General features: G+C 47.3%; 1 protein-coding gene and 1 long non-coding RNA gene across 10 annotated transcripts in view; one reads left to right on the plus strand and one right to left on the minus strand.

Annotated features, from left to right (window-relative positions):
• The window catches only part of Mink1 (misshapen like kinase 1), a 53,384-nt gene extending 39,188 nt beyond the window's left edge, over window positions 1-14,196 (minus strand). For all 9 annotated transcript variants that reach the window (XM_029484119.2, XM_029484118.2, XM_021176952.3 and 6 more), the window contains exon 1: window positions 13,922-14,196. In XM_029484119.2, the coding sequence (XP_029339979.1) occupies window positions 13,922-13,978 (57 nt within the window). In that variant the 5' untranslated portion in view covers window positions 13,979-14,196. The remainder of the gene's footprint in view (window positions 1-13,921) is intronic.
• A 46-nt stretch (window positions 14,197-14,242) lies between these two features.
• LOC147001473 (uncharacterized) lies at window positions 14,243-18,489 on the plus strand. Its single transcript, XR_015045035.1, has 3 exons — window positions 14,243-14,644; window positions 14,784-14,918; window positions 17,865-18,489. It is a non-coding gene; the product is annotated as an uncharacterized LOC147001473 (long non-coding RNA).
• The last annotated feature ends 2 nt before the right edge of the window (window positions 18,490-18,491 follow it).

Below are 18,491 nucleotides of genomic sequence, written 5' to 3' on the forward strand. Positions count from 1 at the left end.
CACTTTAAGGCATCTAAACTATTTCTGGGCCATACTTTGGATCTGTCCACTGATGTGAACACCTCAGAGGAAGGCAGGCTGTACTGGCTGGTTTTGTGTCAACTTGACACAAGCTGGAGTTATCACAGAGAAAGGAGCCTCCCTTGAGAGAATGCCTCCATGAGATCCAACTGTAAGGCATTTTCTCAATTAGTGATCAAGGGGGAAAGGCCCCTTGTGGGTGGGGCCATCCCTGGGCTTGCAGTCTTGGGTTCTATAAGAAAGCAAGCTGAGCAAGCCAAGGGAGGCAAGCCAGTAAAGAACATCCCTCCATGGCCTCTGCATCAGCTCCTGCTTCCTGACCTGCTTGAGTTCCAGTCCTGACATCCTTTGGTGATCAACAGCAGTGTGGAAGTGTAAGCTGAACAAACCCTTTCCTCCCCAACTTGCTTCTTGGTCATGATATTTGTGCAGGAATAGAAACCCTGACTAAGACACAGGGCCTGACTTCATTCTAATTGTTCCAGTGCCACATGTACTCCTATCATGCACAAATGCAGAAAACTGCTAAATTGTATTATCTTTCACCCTTTAAATGGTCCTCCTAACTTCCTCTAAGGCAATGTTTTTTTGTTTTTTAAGATTTATTTATTTAGGGGCTGGTGAGATGGCTCAGTGGGTAAGAGCACCCGACTGCTCTTCCGAAGGACCGAAGTTCAAATCCCAGCAACCACATGGTGGCTCACAACCATCTGTAATGAGACTTGACACCCTCTTCTGGAGTGTCTGAAGACAGCTACAGTGTACTTACATATAATAAAAATAAATAAATCTTTAAAAAAAAAAGATTTATTTATTTAACATATGTGAGTACATTATCATTGTATTCAGACACCCCAGAAGAGGGCTTCAGATCCCATTACAGATGGCTGTGAGCCACCATGTGGTTGCTGGGAATTGAACTTGGGACCTCTGGAAGAGCAGTCAGTGCTTGTAACCTCTGAGCCATCTCCCAGCCCCAGCACAGTGGTTCTTACTTAACGTGTAGGTTGAGACTCCTTTGGGACTGACCCTTTCATAGGGGTAGCCTAAGAGCTTCAGAAAACAGACATTTACATTGTGATTCATAACAGTAGCAAAAGTACAGTTACACAGCAGCAATGAAAAAAACATTATGGTTTGGGGTCAAAGCACTAGGAAGGCTGAGAAGCACTGGTCTAACACATACCCTTCAAAGCACAGGACAAAATGAAGTCAAAGGCCGATGGCAGATACAAGAACAACAACAAAGCCAGGAATTCCTGCAAGTTACCTGGTGCTGAACATGGAAACCACTTCTCTTCCTACTGCCCGCCCAATCCTCTCGTGATGCCTAGATGCCCCTTCAGAGACCTGTCACCAAACATTAGAGTCTGCAAGGTCAACATTCCAAGCCATTGGTGACACGGAGACAGTTCTCCTCATCTGGCAGGACAAATGTTAAGCATCTGCCCATGTCTACTATTATGCTCAATTCTACACACAAAGAGACCAAGCCTGTATCTCGGCTGGGGAAGCAGGGCATAGGTAGTGTTTGATGGACACAAGAGACTCAGCTGGGGAACATGAAAATATTCTGAGCCGGGCGTGGTGGCGCACGCCTTTAATCCCAGCACTCGGGAGACAGAGGCAGGCGAATTTCTGAGTTCGAGGCCAACCTGGTCTACAAAGTGAGTGCCAGGACAGCCAGGGCTACACAGAGAAACCCTGTCTCGAAAAACCTAAAAAAAAAAAAAAAGAAGGAAAAAAAAAGAAAATATTCTGAAGGATGGTGACAGAATTTATTTAATACCACAAAACTGTACATTTAAAAACAGATAAATGTGCCAGGCAGTGGTGGTGAATGCCTTTAATCCCAGTACTCAGGAAGGAGAGGCAGGCAGATCTCTGTGGGTTTGAGGCCAGCCTTCTCTACAAAGTGGGTACCAGGACAGGTGAGGCTACAGAAACCCTGTTTCAAAGAGTCAAAGGTCAAGACAAAAATAAATAAAAAAGCTAAATACAACTACAGTATTATATATTTTTTAAAGGTTTGGAGAAATGGCCCAGTGGTTAAGTCTGGTAGAGGGCCCAGGTTTTGGTCCCTAGCATCCACATGGAAGCTCAGGACCACCTGTAACTCCAGTTTCAAAATCTCCAATCCCTTCTTCACACGTCTATGCATATCAGGCATACACAGTACACACACATACATGCAGGCAAACACTCATACACATGATCATCGTAGCTCATTCATAAATGTAAAATAAAAATATAAAAATAAATCTTTTTTTTTTTTAAAGGCACAGACCTAGAGATGCGAACCCTGCACTTTTGGAGGGAGAAACCATTTTCACTCTGGCTGTCTCTAATCCATTAAATGAGCCATACTGAAAAGCCACTGCAGACTTTACAAGTCCTGGGCAAACCTACACAATCCATTTGCCACAGGTCACAGAAAGTTTAGACATTTGCAACTGAAACAAGCAGAAAACTGGGTAAGGTGCTGGCCCCACACTGCTTTCCTGCCCTTTCCTCAGTGTCCACCCCCGTACTCCCTGCCTCCAACCGCAGGCATTTAACAGAAGCTCTGGTTCTACAGTGAGTCAGATCTGAGACTGAATCCAGGTCCAGCCGCTTGCTGACTACCGGATCTCAGATCTCAGATGGGCTACTGAACTTCCAAGTAGCCTCTCTTCGTTTCTCTTGTTGAAAACCTGGCTCGTTGTTCACCTCAAAGGGCTACTGTGAGGGAAACTGAGATCACACAAGGACAGAACTTACTGCACAGCGAGTGCTCCTTGCTCCAGCTCCCAAACCCCCTCCTGAAATGAACACATTAAAATACAAATGAGTCGTATCAAAGCATTCTTTGTTCCGAACTGAAGAAAGGCAGAAAAAGAAGGGCTTATGAGAGAGGATTTGAGGGCCAGAAAATCAGGCTCTGGTGCACATGCTCCCGTGCCTCCAATCCCGCTTTGCCGTATGTCCCAAAACAGTGCCCATACACTTGGGGGGACTCTGCCAGTTTCTCTGGATCTCAGCTAAATAAGGACAAGTGCCCGACAAGTTCGACTGCACATCCTTGGCTCCTATAGCCTCATACACTACGGTGGGTGTCTTCTGCTGTCTCATACATCCCTGTAAGGTGTGGAGAGTGGGAGAAAGGCTAGGGTGAGAACTGAGAGGGCAAGAACAGGCACACCTCTTGGTTTATAGGGGTTCATCTGGATGAGACTCAGTCTTCTACCTTTGAGGGACAAGCAGAAGATGAACAGGCTGAGGGAAGAAACAAATATCCTGATCTCTGTCTCTGTGTCTCTCTCTGTGTTTCCATGCACATGCGGACTTCTGTTCTAGCGGTACCCTAGTCAATAGTTTTCTACACACACACATACACACACACACACACACACCGACTTCTGTTCTTGCGGTACCCTAGTCAATAGTTTCTTTGAAGGCTCTTCACTAAGTTACTGAGAATGAAAGTCAAAGTTCTGCAGGTTTCCACCACTGTCTTCCAAATGAGTCTTGAAAGAACGGGCGGGTAGTGAGGAGAACATGGGAGCTGTCTGGCACAGAGCCCACCTATTTTGCCTTCAGAGGTGTACTAGCAAACAAAGCTCTTAGTCTGAGAGATATGTGCCGTGTGGAAAAGCCCTTCCCAGAAAGAGGTAAGCAGAAGACAAGAACTCCTTTCTACCTACAGAAGAAACCTAACGTGTCCTTCCCTGGCCTCTCTTATCTCTATAACAAATTCACAAGGGTTTTCGAAACAACCAAAAGTGGAAAAACAATTCTTCAATACGATGCCTGCAAGACTGTAGGGTGGCTAATATCCCTGCTCCCCACATACTAAGGGCTTTTAGTGTTCCCAAGACATAGTGATGGTTAAAACTCCCTCCTCAAAAGTTCCAAACGTACCCTGGAGGGCAGTGGCACTCAGCTGTGACTCACTGAGCACTCACTTGTAGTGCTCTGTATCCCCTGGGCCTACCACATCCTAAGCATCCGTTATGGCTCAGGAACTAAATCTGTAGGAAGGAACAAGTCAAGAGCCCTGTCTCCAACCAAGTGGGTAATTACTGAACCCCCAGCTCCTACTCAGCATTTTTATAGGCAGCTGCAGATCAACAGGAAATAGGGATCATGATCCCCATGTATAAGAAAGTTGTAGGAAAGATGACTAACAAATTATTTGATCTACAGCAATGCGTAATCAAATTAAGCCATATGGTCTACAAGGAGCAGATAAGATAACCAGCTAAGGGCTGGTACTATGACAAAGGCTTTGTGGAAAACAACAAAGCTTTCGTGGTAGGTCTCAAAGAAGGTGGGATTTTCTTCACTCAGTCCTTCTGAGCCTCAATCTCTCTTAAGAATTACTGTCCATGGAAAACTCCTTGTGGGTCCAAGAACAATTTACAGTCCACCCCTGCAAATCCCATGCGCCAACAGTCCTGGTAGAAATGGGTGTGAGAAATTTTCCATGTTCCCTCAGGAGGCCATTATAAGGCCCTACAGAAGAGGCAGAGGTACCAAAGACGAATCAAATACATTCAGTGACACATGCACGCAGTGAGCCTTGAATGCTGGCTGAGGTTCCCAGGCTACAGGAATGTTCCATTCACCTGTCAGCTCTGGCCTGCATGGTCTCCTGCTGTGGGGTACTAGGTCTGTGGAAGGTCTCCCTCCCCAGCCATCCTCATTTTCTCAAATGTCCCTACTTCCTCCACTCACCTCATTTAAGCCTCTTAGACTCCTCTTGAAGGCTGTGCCACCAAACTCCTCACAGCCCATCCTACCATCTCACACTCCCCATTCACCTGACATTCAAGCTGGTTCTGGAATCTGGCTCCTCCAAGAAGCCCAAGACTTGTGGCTGCCCCACCGTTCTTTCCTTTCAAGCATTCAAAAATCACTAACACTTCCCAACACACCCCACTCATCCTTTACTGTGCACAATGTAAATGAGAGTCTCTGTCTATTTATACACAGAATCTGTCTAATGTTAGAGGGAGAATCCTGCTTCTCACAGATTTAAGAGCTAAGTCAAGGCCAAGCCAGATTGTTCTTATGAGAGGCTGGCTTACCTAAGCCACTGCTCAGACTAACAACCCAGCTCCCAGAGCAGAAGACTCACCTGCTACAAACTCACACGTTGAGTCCACAGACCCAAGACTCAGGACCACCCCCCCCGCCCCCGCACTTCCAATAAATACATGAGGGTTACAGTCCTGTGCCCTTTCCACAAGCAACCCATTATTTTATAAAACATTTTCCCCATAGAACTTCAGACTAAGTCCTTTTGGACCAAAGTGAAGACTGGAGTTTTCAACGCCTCAGATTCACAACTGCTGACCAAATGACACAGTCTCATTTTTAGTCACTTACTAAATCTATCTATGGTTTCATTTCTATTTATTGTCTTTTATTTTTCTTAAAGCAATGCCAGGTTAGCTTATGCCTCTCAATCAACCAACCAAACGTTTTTGTCTTGTGAAAACAAGCCAGGTGTTTGTGACTCACATCTGTGATCCCAGTACTCAGGGGGTTAAGGTAGGAAGACCAGGGAACCTGGCTTACATGCTGAGTTCTACTAGGCCAGCCAGAAGACAAAGTAAGACCCTGTCTCAAAACAATTCAAATCAGAAAAATAATGCACAATGTTGGCACAGAGGCATAAACCTAACCCAGGACTTGGGAGCCAGAGGCAGGACAATTCCAAGTTTGTGACCAGCCTGGGCTATGTATATAGCAGTTCCACGGCTAAGCTCAGCTAAATAACCAGACTCTAGTTTCAAACAGAAACAAAGCAAACACTAGGTTTTGTGAGAGGGTGGAGTTGGTTTCAGAGATTGAATCTAAAGCCTTAAGTGTGCTAAGCAAGCACTCTACCAGAGATACACCCCAGACCTTTCTTTGTTCTTTTGTTGAGATAAGAACTCATGTACCCAGGCTAGCCTCAAACTCCTGATCTTCCCTCCCAAATTCTGGAGTTACAGGTGTCTGCTACCATACTGATATTACAGCTCTCTTTTTACTTCCTACACCCCTAAAATCACATTTATTGGCTGGCAGTAGTGGAGCATACCTTTAGTCCCAGCACTGAAGAGGCAGAGGCAGGCAGAACTCACAAGAAAATCTTATCTTGCAAAACCAAAAAAAAAAAAAAAATTTTTTTTTTAAATCACATTTATCTATTATCTATTTTTTTTTTTTTTTTTTGGTTTTTCGAGACAAGGTTTCTCTGTTTAGTCCTGGCTGTCCTGGAACTCACTTTGTAGACCAGGCTGGCCTCGAACTCAGAAATCCGCCTGCCTCTGCCTCCCGAGTGCTGGGATTAAAGGCGTGCGCCACCACGCCTGGCCCTATTATCTATTTATATGCATATGCAGAGGTGAGAGAACAATTTGGGGGCGTCAGGTCCTCTACCCCCACTATGTGGGTCTTGGAGACTGAATCTGAATCATTAGGTTTGGCAGTGAGTGGCTTTATCTACTAAGACATTTCATTTCACTAGCTACCCTCCCCACTCTCAAACACACACACACCCAGGACAAGGTCTCATTATGTAGCCCTGGCTGTCCTAGCACTCACTCTGTAGACCAGGCTGGCCCCAACACAGACACCCACCTGCTTCTGCCTCCCTCCAGCTGGGATTAAAGATATGCACCACCACACCCAGCTTCACCAGGCCTCCAATACTTTGATTTGGAGACGGCTCACTAAATTGCCAAAGCCAGCTTTAAGCTTACTCTGTATCTAAGCAGGCCTTGAACTGGCAATTCTTCTACCTCAACCTGACGAAGCTGCTAGGACTGAATGCTTTTGTTGACAAGCATAAATAAAAACATGTAGTATTTGCATAGAACTTACATACTCTCCTGCAGACTTTAAATCTCTAGATCATTTTTTTTTTTTTTTTTTTTTTTGGTTTTTTTCGAGACAGGGTTTCTCTGTGTAGCCCTGGCTGTCCTGGCACTCACTTTGTAGACCAGGCTGGCCTCGAACTCAGAAATCCGCCTGCCTCTGCTGGGATTAAAGGCGTGCGCCACCACGCCCGGCTCTAGATCATTTTTAATACCCAATGTAACTATAAATGCTATATACCAGTTGCTATAACATACTGTGAGGGAACAGTGACAAGAAAAACAAAACTTGTGCAGTCATCCTGTAATCCTAACACTTGGGAAACTAAGGCATAAGGATCACCAGAGTTTGAGTCAGCCTGGGCTACATAGTGTCACCAGCCTTGGTGACAGAGTGAAACCAGCAAAAACCAACAACAAAAAAGTCAATTAAGACTGGGAGAATGGCTCAGTGGGTAAAGCACTTAGCACACAGGCACAGAACCAAGTTCAAACCACCAGAACCTATGTAAAGCCAGGTGCAGTAACCCTCCAGCAAGCTGGGAGGCGGAGACGGGACAACCTCTGGGAGCTTGCAGCCCAGCTGGCCTGGCCTATGCAGTAGTGAACAAAAGACTGCCTCAAATAAGGTGGGATGCGAGCGAGGACCCACACCCGAGGCTGTCCTCATTTCTAACTACACACACCATGGGACCCACCCGCATGCATGAATTCATATACACGTTCACACACAGGCAGATTTTTTTAAGTCCATTCATTAACTTAATCACTTTCTGCTCTATTTTTCAATAGAGAGCCTAAAGGATTATTGGCATAAACTGTTACATGGTGGGTGCTGAGGGAGTGTGGGGCTGAAAATTAATTTCAAGATGATTGGTTACTCACTAACCACAGCACAACAGCGGATGAGTACAGATTCACAACTATCAGGATTAACAAGAATGCCTAACCTTGAAAGCCCTAAGATAATGAGGAAACACTAACTGTAAGGTAAGAGCAGGGCTCGAGATGGCTCAGAGGTTAAGAGTACTGCCTGCTCATCCAGAGGTCCCAGGTTCAGGTCCTAGCACCCACACGGTGGCTAACAACTGTAACTCCTGTTCCAAGGAATTCCTATGCCCTTTTCTAGATGTTGCAGACACCAAACACACATAAGCTACACAGACATACATGAAGGCAAAACACTCATACACATAAAAACATAAAAACAAACAGGCCAGGACAGCCTAGGAAGGCACAGTGATTGATACATGCCTGTAGTACCAACCACTTGGGACCATGAGTCCAGGAGTTTGAGGCCAGCCTGAGCAATATAACAAGACGCCCGGCAGGAGAAGGGGTAGTACTTCCCAGGTCTGAGTTTGCAAAGGCATTTCTTAAGTGGCTGCTCAGAGTACTGCTTCAGAAGTTTAGTATAGCTTTGAATGCAATCTCACATCCTTCCCATAGGGTCTAGACCTGGATAGCAACAGCAAGACAATGCTCAGTGGCAGCTGATGAAGGAAAGGTCAGCACCCACAACTTTGATGGGACTCTGGAGACACAAAGTTCTGCAGGTAGACTCAGACGGCTTCTGGAGATGCTCTCCAGGCCCAGGATGCTTGCATGTGATCGGGTGGACAGGTTACTGCATTCCTTGTGTATAGACCTACATCAAACTGCAAGCTCGTCAACAGAAGTTAAACACTTCCTGCCATTCTTTCCCCTAAGTGACAAGTGTCCTAAGTAGCCCGAATTGTGTCGTATTCATTCTGTCTTAGGCACTGTTTGTAGCTCAGTGGAATAAGGCTGAAGCTGCATCTTATACAGCATCATGAGCTCTTGGGGAGGGAGGGAGACCAGATCAATGTCTTGCTGACCCTACCTTTCTGTTATGGGGTGGGGTGCAGAGTTACATATACACTCGTGTGTGTGCATGGACATATGGGTGCACATGCAATTGGGGGGGGTCAGTCAACATCAGTATCTTCTCTCTTTGATGGTTTTCCACCTCATTTATTTGGTGAGGCCAGCTGGCCAATGGACTCCAGGGACCCACGTGCCTCAGCCCAGGCTGGAGTTACAGATATGTGCCACCCTACCTGGCTTTCACATGGGTGATGCGGATCCAAAGTCAGGCCCTCAGGCTTGTATGGCAGACAGCTCACTGACTGAACCACTCGCCCCACTTCCAGTTGTTTTCACTGTCAAGCCCTCACTTTTGGCCGCTCCAGAGACGGCTTATCGGGTAACAGTACTTGATGTGAGCTTGAATCCCCAGCAACCACTCAAAAAGTTAGGCAAAACTGTGTGTGCCTGTAACCTCAACATTGAGGGGGAGAAGATAAAACTGGTAGATAGAGCTGGGCAGTGGTGGCACACGCCTTTAATCCCAGCACCTAGGAGACAGAGGCAGGCAGATTTCTGAGTTTGAGGCCAGCCTGGACTACAGAGTGAGTTACAAGACAGCCAGGGCTATACAGAGAAACCCTGTCTCAAAAAACGAAAGAAAAAAAACAACCCAAAAACCCAAAAAACTGGTTGATAATAGGAGCTCCATGAGCAGCCAGCTTAACCCAAAATAGAGAGTCTCTGGGTCAGTGGGACTGTGTCAAGGGTGTACAATGGAGAGTGAAAAAAGACAGCCAGCATTCCCTAGCTTCCACAGGTTATGTGCACCCACACATGCACATGAAGACACACGCACACATGCCCACCTCTATTTCCCAAAGAACTGTTCTTCACGTGTCACTAAGCTATGGCAATTTGCTCTATTCTACAATATGAAGGGTTGTGATCTCTCTCCTGTCTGGGTAATGACTGAACACCCAGTTCCAGCCATGGCCTCTCCCATCATCCTTCCATCATTTTATCAAAGCAACATTTTACATCGCCTCAAATACCACGGCTTTCAAATCCCCCTCCTCCTGCCATCCTCTAGGGGGAAAGTCACTAATTGTCCTCACCGCTGCTGCAAGAGGTCAGTCCTCCCATTCATCTGCCTAGGACATCTGTCATCAACACGTGGACAGTTAGCATCTCAGCACACAGCAGCAGTTCCACACTGCTCAGCGGCCTAGACATATGCCCGCTGCCAGTGTTCTAGTGGTGCTGGCTCTACAGCAGCAGACAGAGGAGGAACGGCATCCTCAAAGAACACACATAATCATTTGAGAGATACAAAACATGCAAGGTCATTTGAAAAAAACCACCTGTCAGCAGCTACCACCCAGTCAGTAACAAGTCCCTTGAAGGTGTGCCGTGGCATCACTTCAATACAGCCGCACTGCCTGGCTCCGCAGCTGCAGAGACACTGCAGTCTAAAACTTGGAGCTGCTGGACAGTAAAAAAAAAACTGTTTGATTTATGAAGTGGGTCAACCAAAAGCAGTCATGTCAAAGGAAAGAGGTCCCCAGGGGAGCCTGGGGTCTGCTCCCCCCTTCTAGCTGCTTTTGTTCATGCTTTATCCTCTGTGAAAAGCCAACAGTCCCACGTCAGAAGACGCTCCTGGAATATAACCAAGTTGGGACACAGGCAAAGATGACTTCATACTATTTTCTCTAGGATAATACAAACTTTATTTTAGCCATTGCTTGATCAGAAGCACCCAGAGCTCTGCTTTATCACAAGGCAAGGTCTGATTCCAAAGCACCTCAGAAAAGACTCTTTCTGTCCTTGTTTTTGAGACAGGTTCTCATGTACTCCAGGCTGCCTTTGAACTTTTGTTTTGTCTTTTAAGGCAGGGTTTCTCTATTATGTAGACCAGGCTGCCCTGTAACTCAAAGACCTCCACCTACTTTTCTTCTGGAATTAAAAGTGTGTGCTACAGCACCTAGCATATTTACTTATATTTATTTGTGTGTATAGGTGCATACCTTTGTGTGTTTATATATATGACCTCATGCATACAAGCAGCCTGGCACATGTGTAGAAGTCAGAGGACAGCCCACTTTCTTCTTCTACCAGGTGGGTTCTGAGAATCAAGCTCAAGTTGTTATCAGACTTGGTAGTGACTGCCTTTACCCACTGAGCCATCTCCTCTGGCCATGTCTAGCTTTCTTTATTACTTTAAGCAAACACACACTAACAGCTTCCAGTTGTTGCAGCATGCACTTACCTAACAAATACCTGAGTCCCACTACACAAAATGCTTAGGCACAAGGACACAGAGGGAACAGCACAGTCAGAATTTTAGCTTACAGTATGCTTTTATTTTTGTAGCACTGAAAATCCTAGTGTGTCACCCGTGTTAGGCAGACAACTACTACAGAGCTGTACCTCCAGCCTGAGTCCACATTTTAGTCAAGATTGACAGAAATAGATCTATGTCAACTAGTGATAATAAGTATGGAAAAAAAAGAATTTTATAGAGACATAAAGCAGAGAGAGAGTGTGTTATTAGAGTTCTAGGAGGCTTCTCTGACTGGTAATACAGTCACTCTACGCTAGGAACTGAGCTAAATACTTACTGGGCACCATTTCATTTAACTTCAGTAACTATGTCTAATGCTATTGCCAATTCCACCATACAGAGCTTAGGGAAGTTAGACCGCAGAGTCTGAAGGAAGGGAGGTAAGGATAACGAACCAACGTCTGTATCTTACAGGAGGTAAGGAAGCTGGGCTTTCAATTCAGGAAAGCAACTCCAGACTCATGTTCATCCCCCACTCCACTCCACCACCATACTGATGGACAAACAGCCCAAGAAGCCAAGGGTGGTGTGGTAACAAAGTAGCAGGTCCTTCTGGCCACCTTACTGAGAAATTAGTGCAACTCAGTCTTCCTCTAATAGCAGACTATTACTCTCACAGCCAGCTGAAAACCAAGCCTTATCTTGAAACAAGAGGAGACAGACATCTGAGGCTCACAGAGGCTAGCTACTCAACCCTAAGGATGCTCTTCCCTCTCCCTAACCGAACCTCTGACACCAGGCTTGCACACTTGGTTAATTCCATTCCTATGTAGAAAAAGGGAACAGAAGAACAAAGTGTGACTGGGCCAGCTGCCTGACAGCCACAAGCAGTTCTCACAGATGTGTCGGACCGGACTGGCAATTGAGAGAGAAGCCAGCAAGGAGAGAGCAGTCTTTCCAGCCCCATTCAAGAAAGTACAGCTCTTCCACAGGTCCTGGAGTACCAGAGTGAGAGACATGAGCTGTTTTCTTCAGAGGCAGAAGGCAGGACAGACAGAAGTACGAGGAAAAGGTCACCCAGTTCTCTAGAAGGGAAGGAGAGGAACCCCAGGAGGAGTAAGCATGGAAAGAGGCTAACATACTTCACGGAGGGAAATACCATGACCAAGGGCAAATAGTAACTGCAGAATTTCTGGAAATCCCAAGTTGGGGGCCCGGATAAAGTTACCCGAGAAACCAAGAGAAAAGAGCAGTAGAGGACCAGAGGTAAAATCAAAGGTCACTGCCTGCACCTACCCACTGGATAAGAGTGTTTCTTTATGGTCACCACAGCCAGACAACCTGTGGCCAGAGTTAATCAACAACTTCAATTTGCAATTGCATTCCAAATCCAAGCACATTGAAACTTGACTCAAAACCTGGATTTCCATCTTACATCCCAATGGACTTGAGTATCCCAGTTTAAACACTGACTAAGCTCATCTCCTAAAACCTCCCCTGTCAAAGCAAGCGCAGGCACACACAGAGGGAGAGAGGAGAGAGAGGGAGAGAGAGAGGGAGAAAGAGAGGGAGAGAGAGAGGGAGAGAGAGAGGGAGAGAGAGAGAGAGGAGGAGAGGAAAGAAGAGGGAGATCCAGTACTCAGTCTTGTTCTCCAGAAAGTTATCTCCAGTAAGTCAGGTCTCATAACCCAACGTTGCACCAAACAAATTATGACCTGAATGGCAAGGGAGGAAAAAAAAAAAACAAAAAAAACTGTGTCACCTAGAGAAACCCAATTAACAACATGACTCTGCTCTCTTCAATTCTCTCTCCCCTCCAGTGATATCCGGGGCACTTGTGAGGTGGCTGCCTTTTCCCTGGGTAATTTACAAGCCAGAAGCCAATGTGTACAGAGACCTTCTGAGAAGGTAAGCATGAGGTGGGAAATCCTGCTCTAGCTACACCTACGCCGGTTGGGAAAGCTCACCGGCACGGAATCAAAACACCACCTGGGAGACAGTCTGGAATGGTTCACCTTGAAATTTCTATGTTGCCCTTAAGACAAAGCTGCCCGCTAGAGAAACACTTACAAATGCTGGACTGAAAATTCCGAAGGAGAGAGAGTAAGTGCCCCACGTGGAACAATAAATGGGTTATTTGAAAGCATTCCTGACACAGTTGTTTCCTCTTAACCGCTTCCCTAATGAGCCCCTCCCTCCAACTCTCCTTTGCCTCCACTCCCACTAGTTCCCTCCCTACTGACCTCAGGCAGCGTGTTCTGTGTGTGTGTGTGTGTGTGTGTGTGTGTGTGTGTGTGTGTGCTTGTACATGTATGTAAACATCGTCTTCCGGCCCGAGTTTCCGAGGAAATCCAGGCTTCCCTTCCTCCCACTGTGCACTTGTCTGTCCTCCCAGCCCCACGCGGCTGCAGAGTTAGTAATGTAATATTCAGGGACCCCGAGACCGGAAATGCCTGGGTCTGAAAAGCTGCACTTGAAACACGAGAAAAGGGATAGGGAAAGTGAACGTGGGATGGAGACGTAGGAGGTGTGTGGGGTGGAGCGAGGAGGTGAAATCCGCCCAACTTGCAATTTAGGGGTAGGCGAGGAAGAAAACGAGGGATGAGGGGGAGGCTGAGGCAGTTGCAAAGTCAAAATTCCAGGAGCCAGAAGAGGAGGTGGAGGAAGCAGACATGAGGGCCGAGAGAGGGGGGCACAAGAAAGGCTCTGCAGGTGATGCAGGGCTGTGTTTAGGGACACCAGAGGTGACCCTCAAACGCCTATAAAGGAGGGGACTCGGATCCCAGCAGCAAGGTAGGGGTGGCACGCAAGTGTGGGGGGAGGGCAGCACAGGGTGGGGACCAAACTGGCTCCCAGAATCTCCAGAGGGCGAAGCCCCCGAGCAGCGAGAGCTCGGGATAGGGGCAGGGGTCGCGGGCGCGAGGCTGGGGGTGGTGCTCACCCGCAGGGCAGACAGGTCGATGTCGTCCAGGCTGCGGGCGGGGGCTGGGTCGCCCATGGCCGCCGCGGGGCCACTCACGCTCCGGCTCGCTCACTCCGCTGCCGCCGTCGCCGCTTCTCCCCCATCGGGGGACCCGAGGGGCGGGCTCCACCGCGCCTGCCCCGAAGGCCGGGGAGGGGGAGGGCCAGCGGGAGGACCGACCCAGCGGCTGACAGGCGCTCTCACCCGCGCGCCTGCAACCCGAGTCGCCGGCTGCCCTGCGCACGCGCAGAGCCGACCGTGACGCGAACGCGCCGGGCGCCCCCTCCCGCGGGGCGCCGACACCTGCGCGCAGGCGCAGGAGAACGGGCGGAGGGCGAGCGCGGACCCAGACTCGCTAGATCCTGGCGTGGAAGGAGCGCGCCCACCCGCTGGTGCGCGTGCGCACACACCTTCCCTTCCTTTTCCCCCTTTTATTATTGTTGCCTCCTCTCCTCTAGTTCCTTCGTTGATCTTTATTTGACTCCTTTTCTTCCCTTCCCCTCTTTCGTGTGCCCAGCTGCCAATCAAACCACCTACCTCTCGATTTGCGGGGGAAGGGAGGCGGGACCCAACCCCCTCTATTACTAGGGGGGTTGTTATGGTAACTCCCCACGCGAGGGCTGCTGGCCTCTAGATAGGACGTGCTGTCCACCCACCCAATTGCCATGGTAACAGTGGAGCCGCTGAAGGAGGGGCCTCTCGGTGAGAACTTGGCTGGAGAAACCACGTGGGAGGGAAGGACAGGGTACTGTCTGCCCTTTACTCCCTTTCTAGGCTGGAGTGGGGATGTTGGAAGCAGATAGGCACTCCTACTGCACAGGTCTGTATCTGCTTCTCTTAGCACAGTGTTCTGCAGGAAAGAACTATCCCTGGAGTTGCTAGTGGAAAAGCAGAAGACGAAGAAACTGTATCCAATCCCTTCAAATGTTGTTCCAGCTCCTCAGATCTACTCCTGTTGGCACAGCACCTCCAGCCGGTTAGTCTCACTAGAGGATGGGTGAGGCTTTGTAACTATAGACAGACATGTTCTGCCACTGACTAATGTATTGTGTGACCCTGAGCAAGCGAATTTGCCTCTGGGCTTTTCTTTCTCTATGAAGTTGAGGGGAGAAGGTTCTGAGTTTTCAAGAGCTCTTCCAACACTAACACTCCCTCTGAAAATGAATATAAACATTGCTTAGGTGAGTTTGAATTCTCTGGAGGCTTCTTGGCACATTTGGGTGCACATTCAAACTTGCTCCTGGTACTCTCCTGACTCATTTACCTTGCCCCTGATATGCAAGCTACAATCCCCATTTGGCCTTCCCACATGGCCTCTCTGCCTGGCACCTTCAATTAAATTCTTCATTATCCAGAAGTGATTTTTTTTTTCTAAAACTTAAATCTGACATCATTGTCCTGTTTAAAACGGTTTTCTGAACCCCACCATTCAGGAAGCTGAGGCAGGAGGATTACATTTTCTATTAGCCTGGACTATAAAATGACAGGGAGAAAAAAACCCAAAATTTGAAAAAACACCGTTTGATGACTCCCACTGCCTTGTGGGTAGTGATATCAAAGACTTTCAAGATTCTGCTGGTTCTTTGACCATATATATATTTTTTTCTCTTCTGGTTTTATGTTCTAATAAACCATACTTAAACTTGCTCCAGATGTACTGAAATATATTCTACTTGAAGCCCCCAGAACTCGACACCTCTTACGTGTCTTTGCACTTCCTTCTCTTTTCCCTGGAGTATTCTCCAATTTCCAGCTGTGCTGACTACTTTTATGTCAACTTGACACAAGTTAGAGCAATTTGAGGAGAGGGAACCTCACCTGAGAAAACACCCTCACCGGGTTGGCCTGTGGGTAAGCCAGTGAAGCCTTCTCTTAACTGGTCATGGATGTGGGAGGTCCCAGCCCACTGTGGGTGGTGTCACTCCTGGGCATGTGGTCCTGGATTTTGTAAGAAAGCAGGTAGAGCAAGCCAGTGAGCCTCTGCGCCATCTTCTGTGGCCTCTGCTTCAGTTTCTGCTTCCAGGTTCCTGCCCTGACTTCCTGCAGAAAGTGAGTGTGACCTGAGCACTGTAAGCTGAGATAAACCCTTTCCTCCCCATGTTGCTCTTGGTCGGGGTGTTTTATTACAAAGTAGAAATCCAACTGAGACACTAGCCATGGCCACTCTCATTGGCCTTTGCTTTGCCTGGCCTGCTGGAATCACCTCTATGCACGCTATTTTACAATATTTTGTTACATGCATTTGTATGCATGCAGGGGTGCATGCACAAAGGACTACCTCTGTGTGGAGATCTCCTGGGTATGGTGGCTCAAACCTCTAATAAAGTGCTCAAGAGGATTTCCAGAAAGTACAAGGCCATCCTGGACTACAAAGTAAGATCCTGGCCAGCCTGTGCTATATGAAGCCTTGTCTTTTTTTAAGGTTTATTTTTATGTATATGAGTACACTGTGGCTGTACAGATGGTTTTGAGCCATCATGTGGTTGCTGGGACTTGAACTCAGGACCTTCAGAAGAGCAGTCAGTGCTCTTAACTGCTGAGCCATCTCACCAGCCCAAGCCTTGTCTTAAGAAACAAAAATCCAGGTGTGGTGGTATACACCTGTAATCCCAGTACTTAGGAGGCAAAGGCCAGAGGATAGTAGCAAGTTAAGGGCTAGCCTGGCCTACATAGTGAATTTCAAGACAGCCTGTGAGATTCTGTCTAAAATGAATTAAATAATACAGAGGCATTTAGCATATACTCAATAAATTTCTTAATGCCAGATTCATGGGCTGTTTAATAAAGATAGTTAATAAATGAACAAATCAACATCTCAGGGATGGGATAAATGGCCACCTTCACCTCACAAGGCAGTGAAGGAGAATAAGCAAGACTGGCACTAGCTGGTTCTCCTTTGCTTGTTTTGCAACCTTGCTTTCCTCCCCTACCCTTTCATCAAGACCCCTGGACCAGAGTCGGGCGTGGTGGCGCACGCCTTTAATCCCAGCATTTGGAAGGCAGAGGCAGGCAGATTTCTGAGTTCAAGGCCAACCTGGTCTACAGAGTGAGTTCCAGGACAGCCAGGGCTACACAGAGAAACCCTGTCTCGAAAAACCAAAAACCAAAACCAAAACCAAAAAAAAAAAAAAAAAAAAAAAGAAAGAGAAAAGAGAGGGGAAAAAAAGGAGGTTGGGGTAGGAGGCTGAAGAATCGTGAATTAGAGGTCAGACCAAGTTATATAGCAAGACCCTGTCCTAGCTGGGCATGATGCAGAAGCAAGGTTACTGCAACTGTAGATTGCTGGTCTACACAAGGCCCTGTCTTCAAGCAAACACTGCAAGACTAAGAACTAGAAGGCTCTATGTGAAACAGTCCAATCTATCCCCTGGCCCAGCTTTGGGGCAGCTGCTGCCTCTACCTTACAGTTAAGGAATGAATGATCCCCCAGGGAAAGAGATATTTAGTGCTGACAATGAGACTAATTAATGGGAAGCCAATTAGTACCTGGAACTCCTGTGTGTAGGAGGGGCTATTAGTGTTTTGTCGTGTGTGGTATATGCATGTGCATATGCATCTGTTCAGAGGTACACGTGTGTGTGTGTGTGTGTGTGTGTGCACACGCGTACTCATATGCACACACATGTGTGTACACATGTACAAGCAAAGGCTGTTGAACAAGGGAGAAGAATCCCTGTCCTCCTCCTGGGTTGCCTTGCCCAGCCTAATATGAGGGGAGGGGCCCACTCTTATTGCAACTCCATATGCCATGTTTGGTGGATATTCCCAGAAGGCCTGCCCTTTCCTGAAGAGAAGCAGAGGAGTGGATGGGGAGGGGAGAGGTGAAAAGGGGGGTTGCAGTTGGGATGTAATATATAAGAGAATAAATTAATAGAAAAAGAAAAGTTAAGGATCTTTCAGCATTTTTTTTTTCTTTTTTTAGATAGGTATGTAGCTCTGGCTGTCCTGGAACTCACTCTGAAGATCAGGTTGACCTCGATCTCAGAGATCAGCTTACGTCTGCCACCTGAGTGCTGGAATTAACGGTGTGCACCACCACTGCCCAGCATGGAACTCTCTTCTTTAAAAACAAACAAACAAACAGTTTTAGTTGATTTTTAATTTTAATCTATTTAATGTGAACACCCACGGGGATGCCATGGCCTGTGTGTGGTGTCACAGGACTTTCAGGAGACTGCTTTCTCCTTCTAGCCTGTGGATCCTGGGATCAAACTCAAGTCATCAGGCCCAGCAGGAAGCATCTTCCTCTGGCGAACCATCTCGCTGGCCCCAGAAGCCACTTCTCAAGAGAACTAGAGGGATGGGAGAGCAACCTAATGCCCTCTGGTCACATTATCACCCACCCCCACTCCCTTCCATGAAGCCTTCCTAATTCTCCACGCCCTCTATTTTCTTCCTGCTTCTGTGGCTGTCTGTGTCAACATTTTTCTAATTGCAAAATACTTCAGACTTACGAAAAGTTATGAACATATATATCGCGCACACACACACACACACATTCGTCTACACATTTGAAGGAAGGAAGGAAGGAAGGTAAGTAGGGCAAGCA

The sequence above is a fragment of the Mus caroli genome, unplaced genomic scaffold, assembly GCF_978045245.1.
Source record: "Mus caroli unplaced genomic scaffold, Mus_caroli_1 scaffold_13, whole genome shotgun sequence".
Classification (NCBI taxonomy): Eukaryota; Metazoa; Chordata; class Mammalia; order Rodentia; family Muridae; genus Mus; species Mus caroli.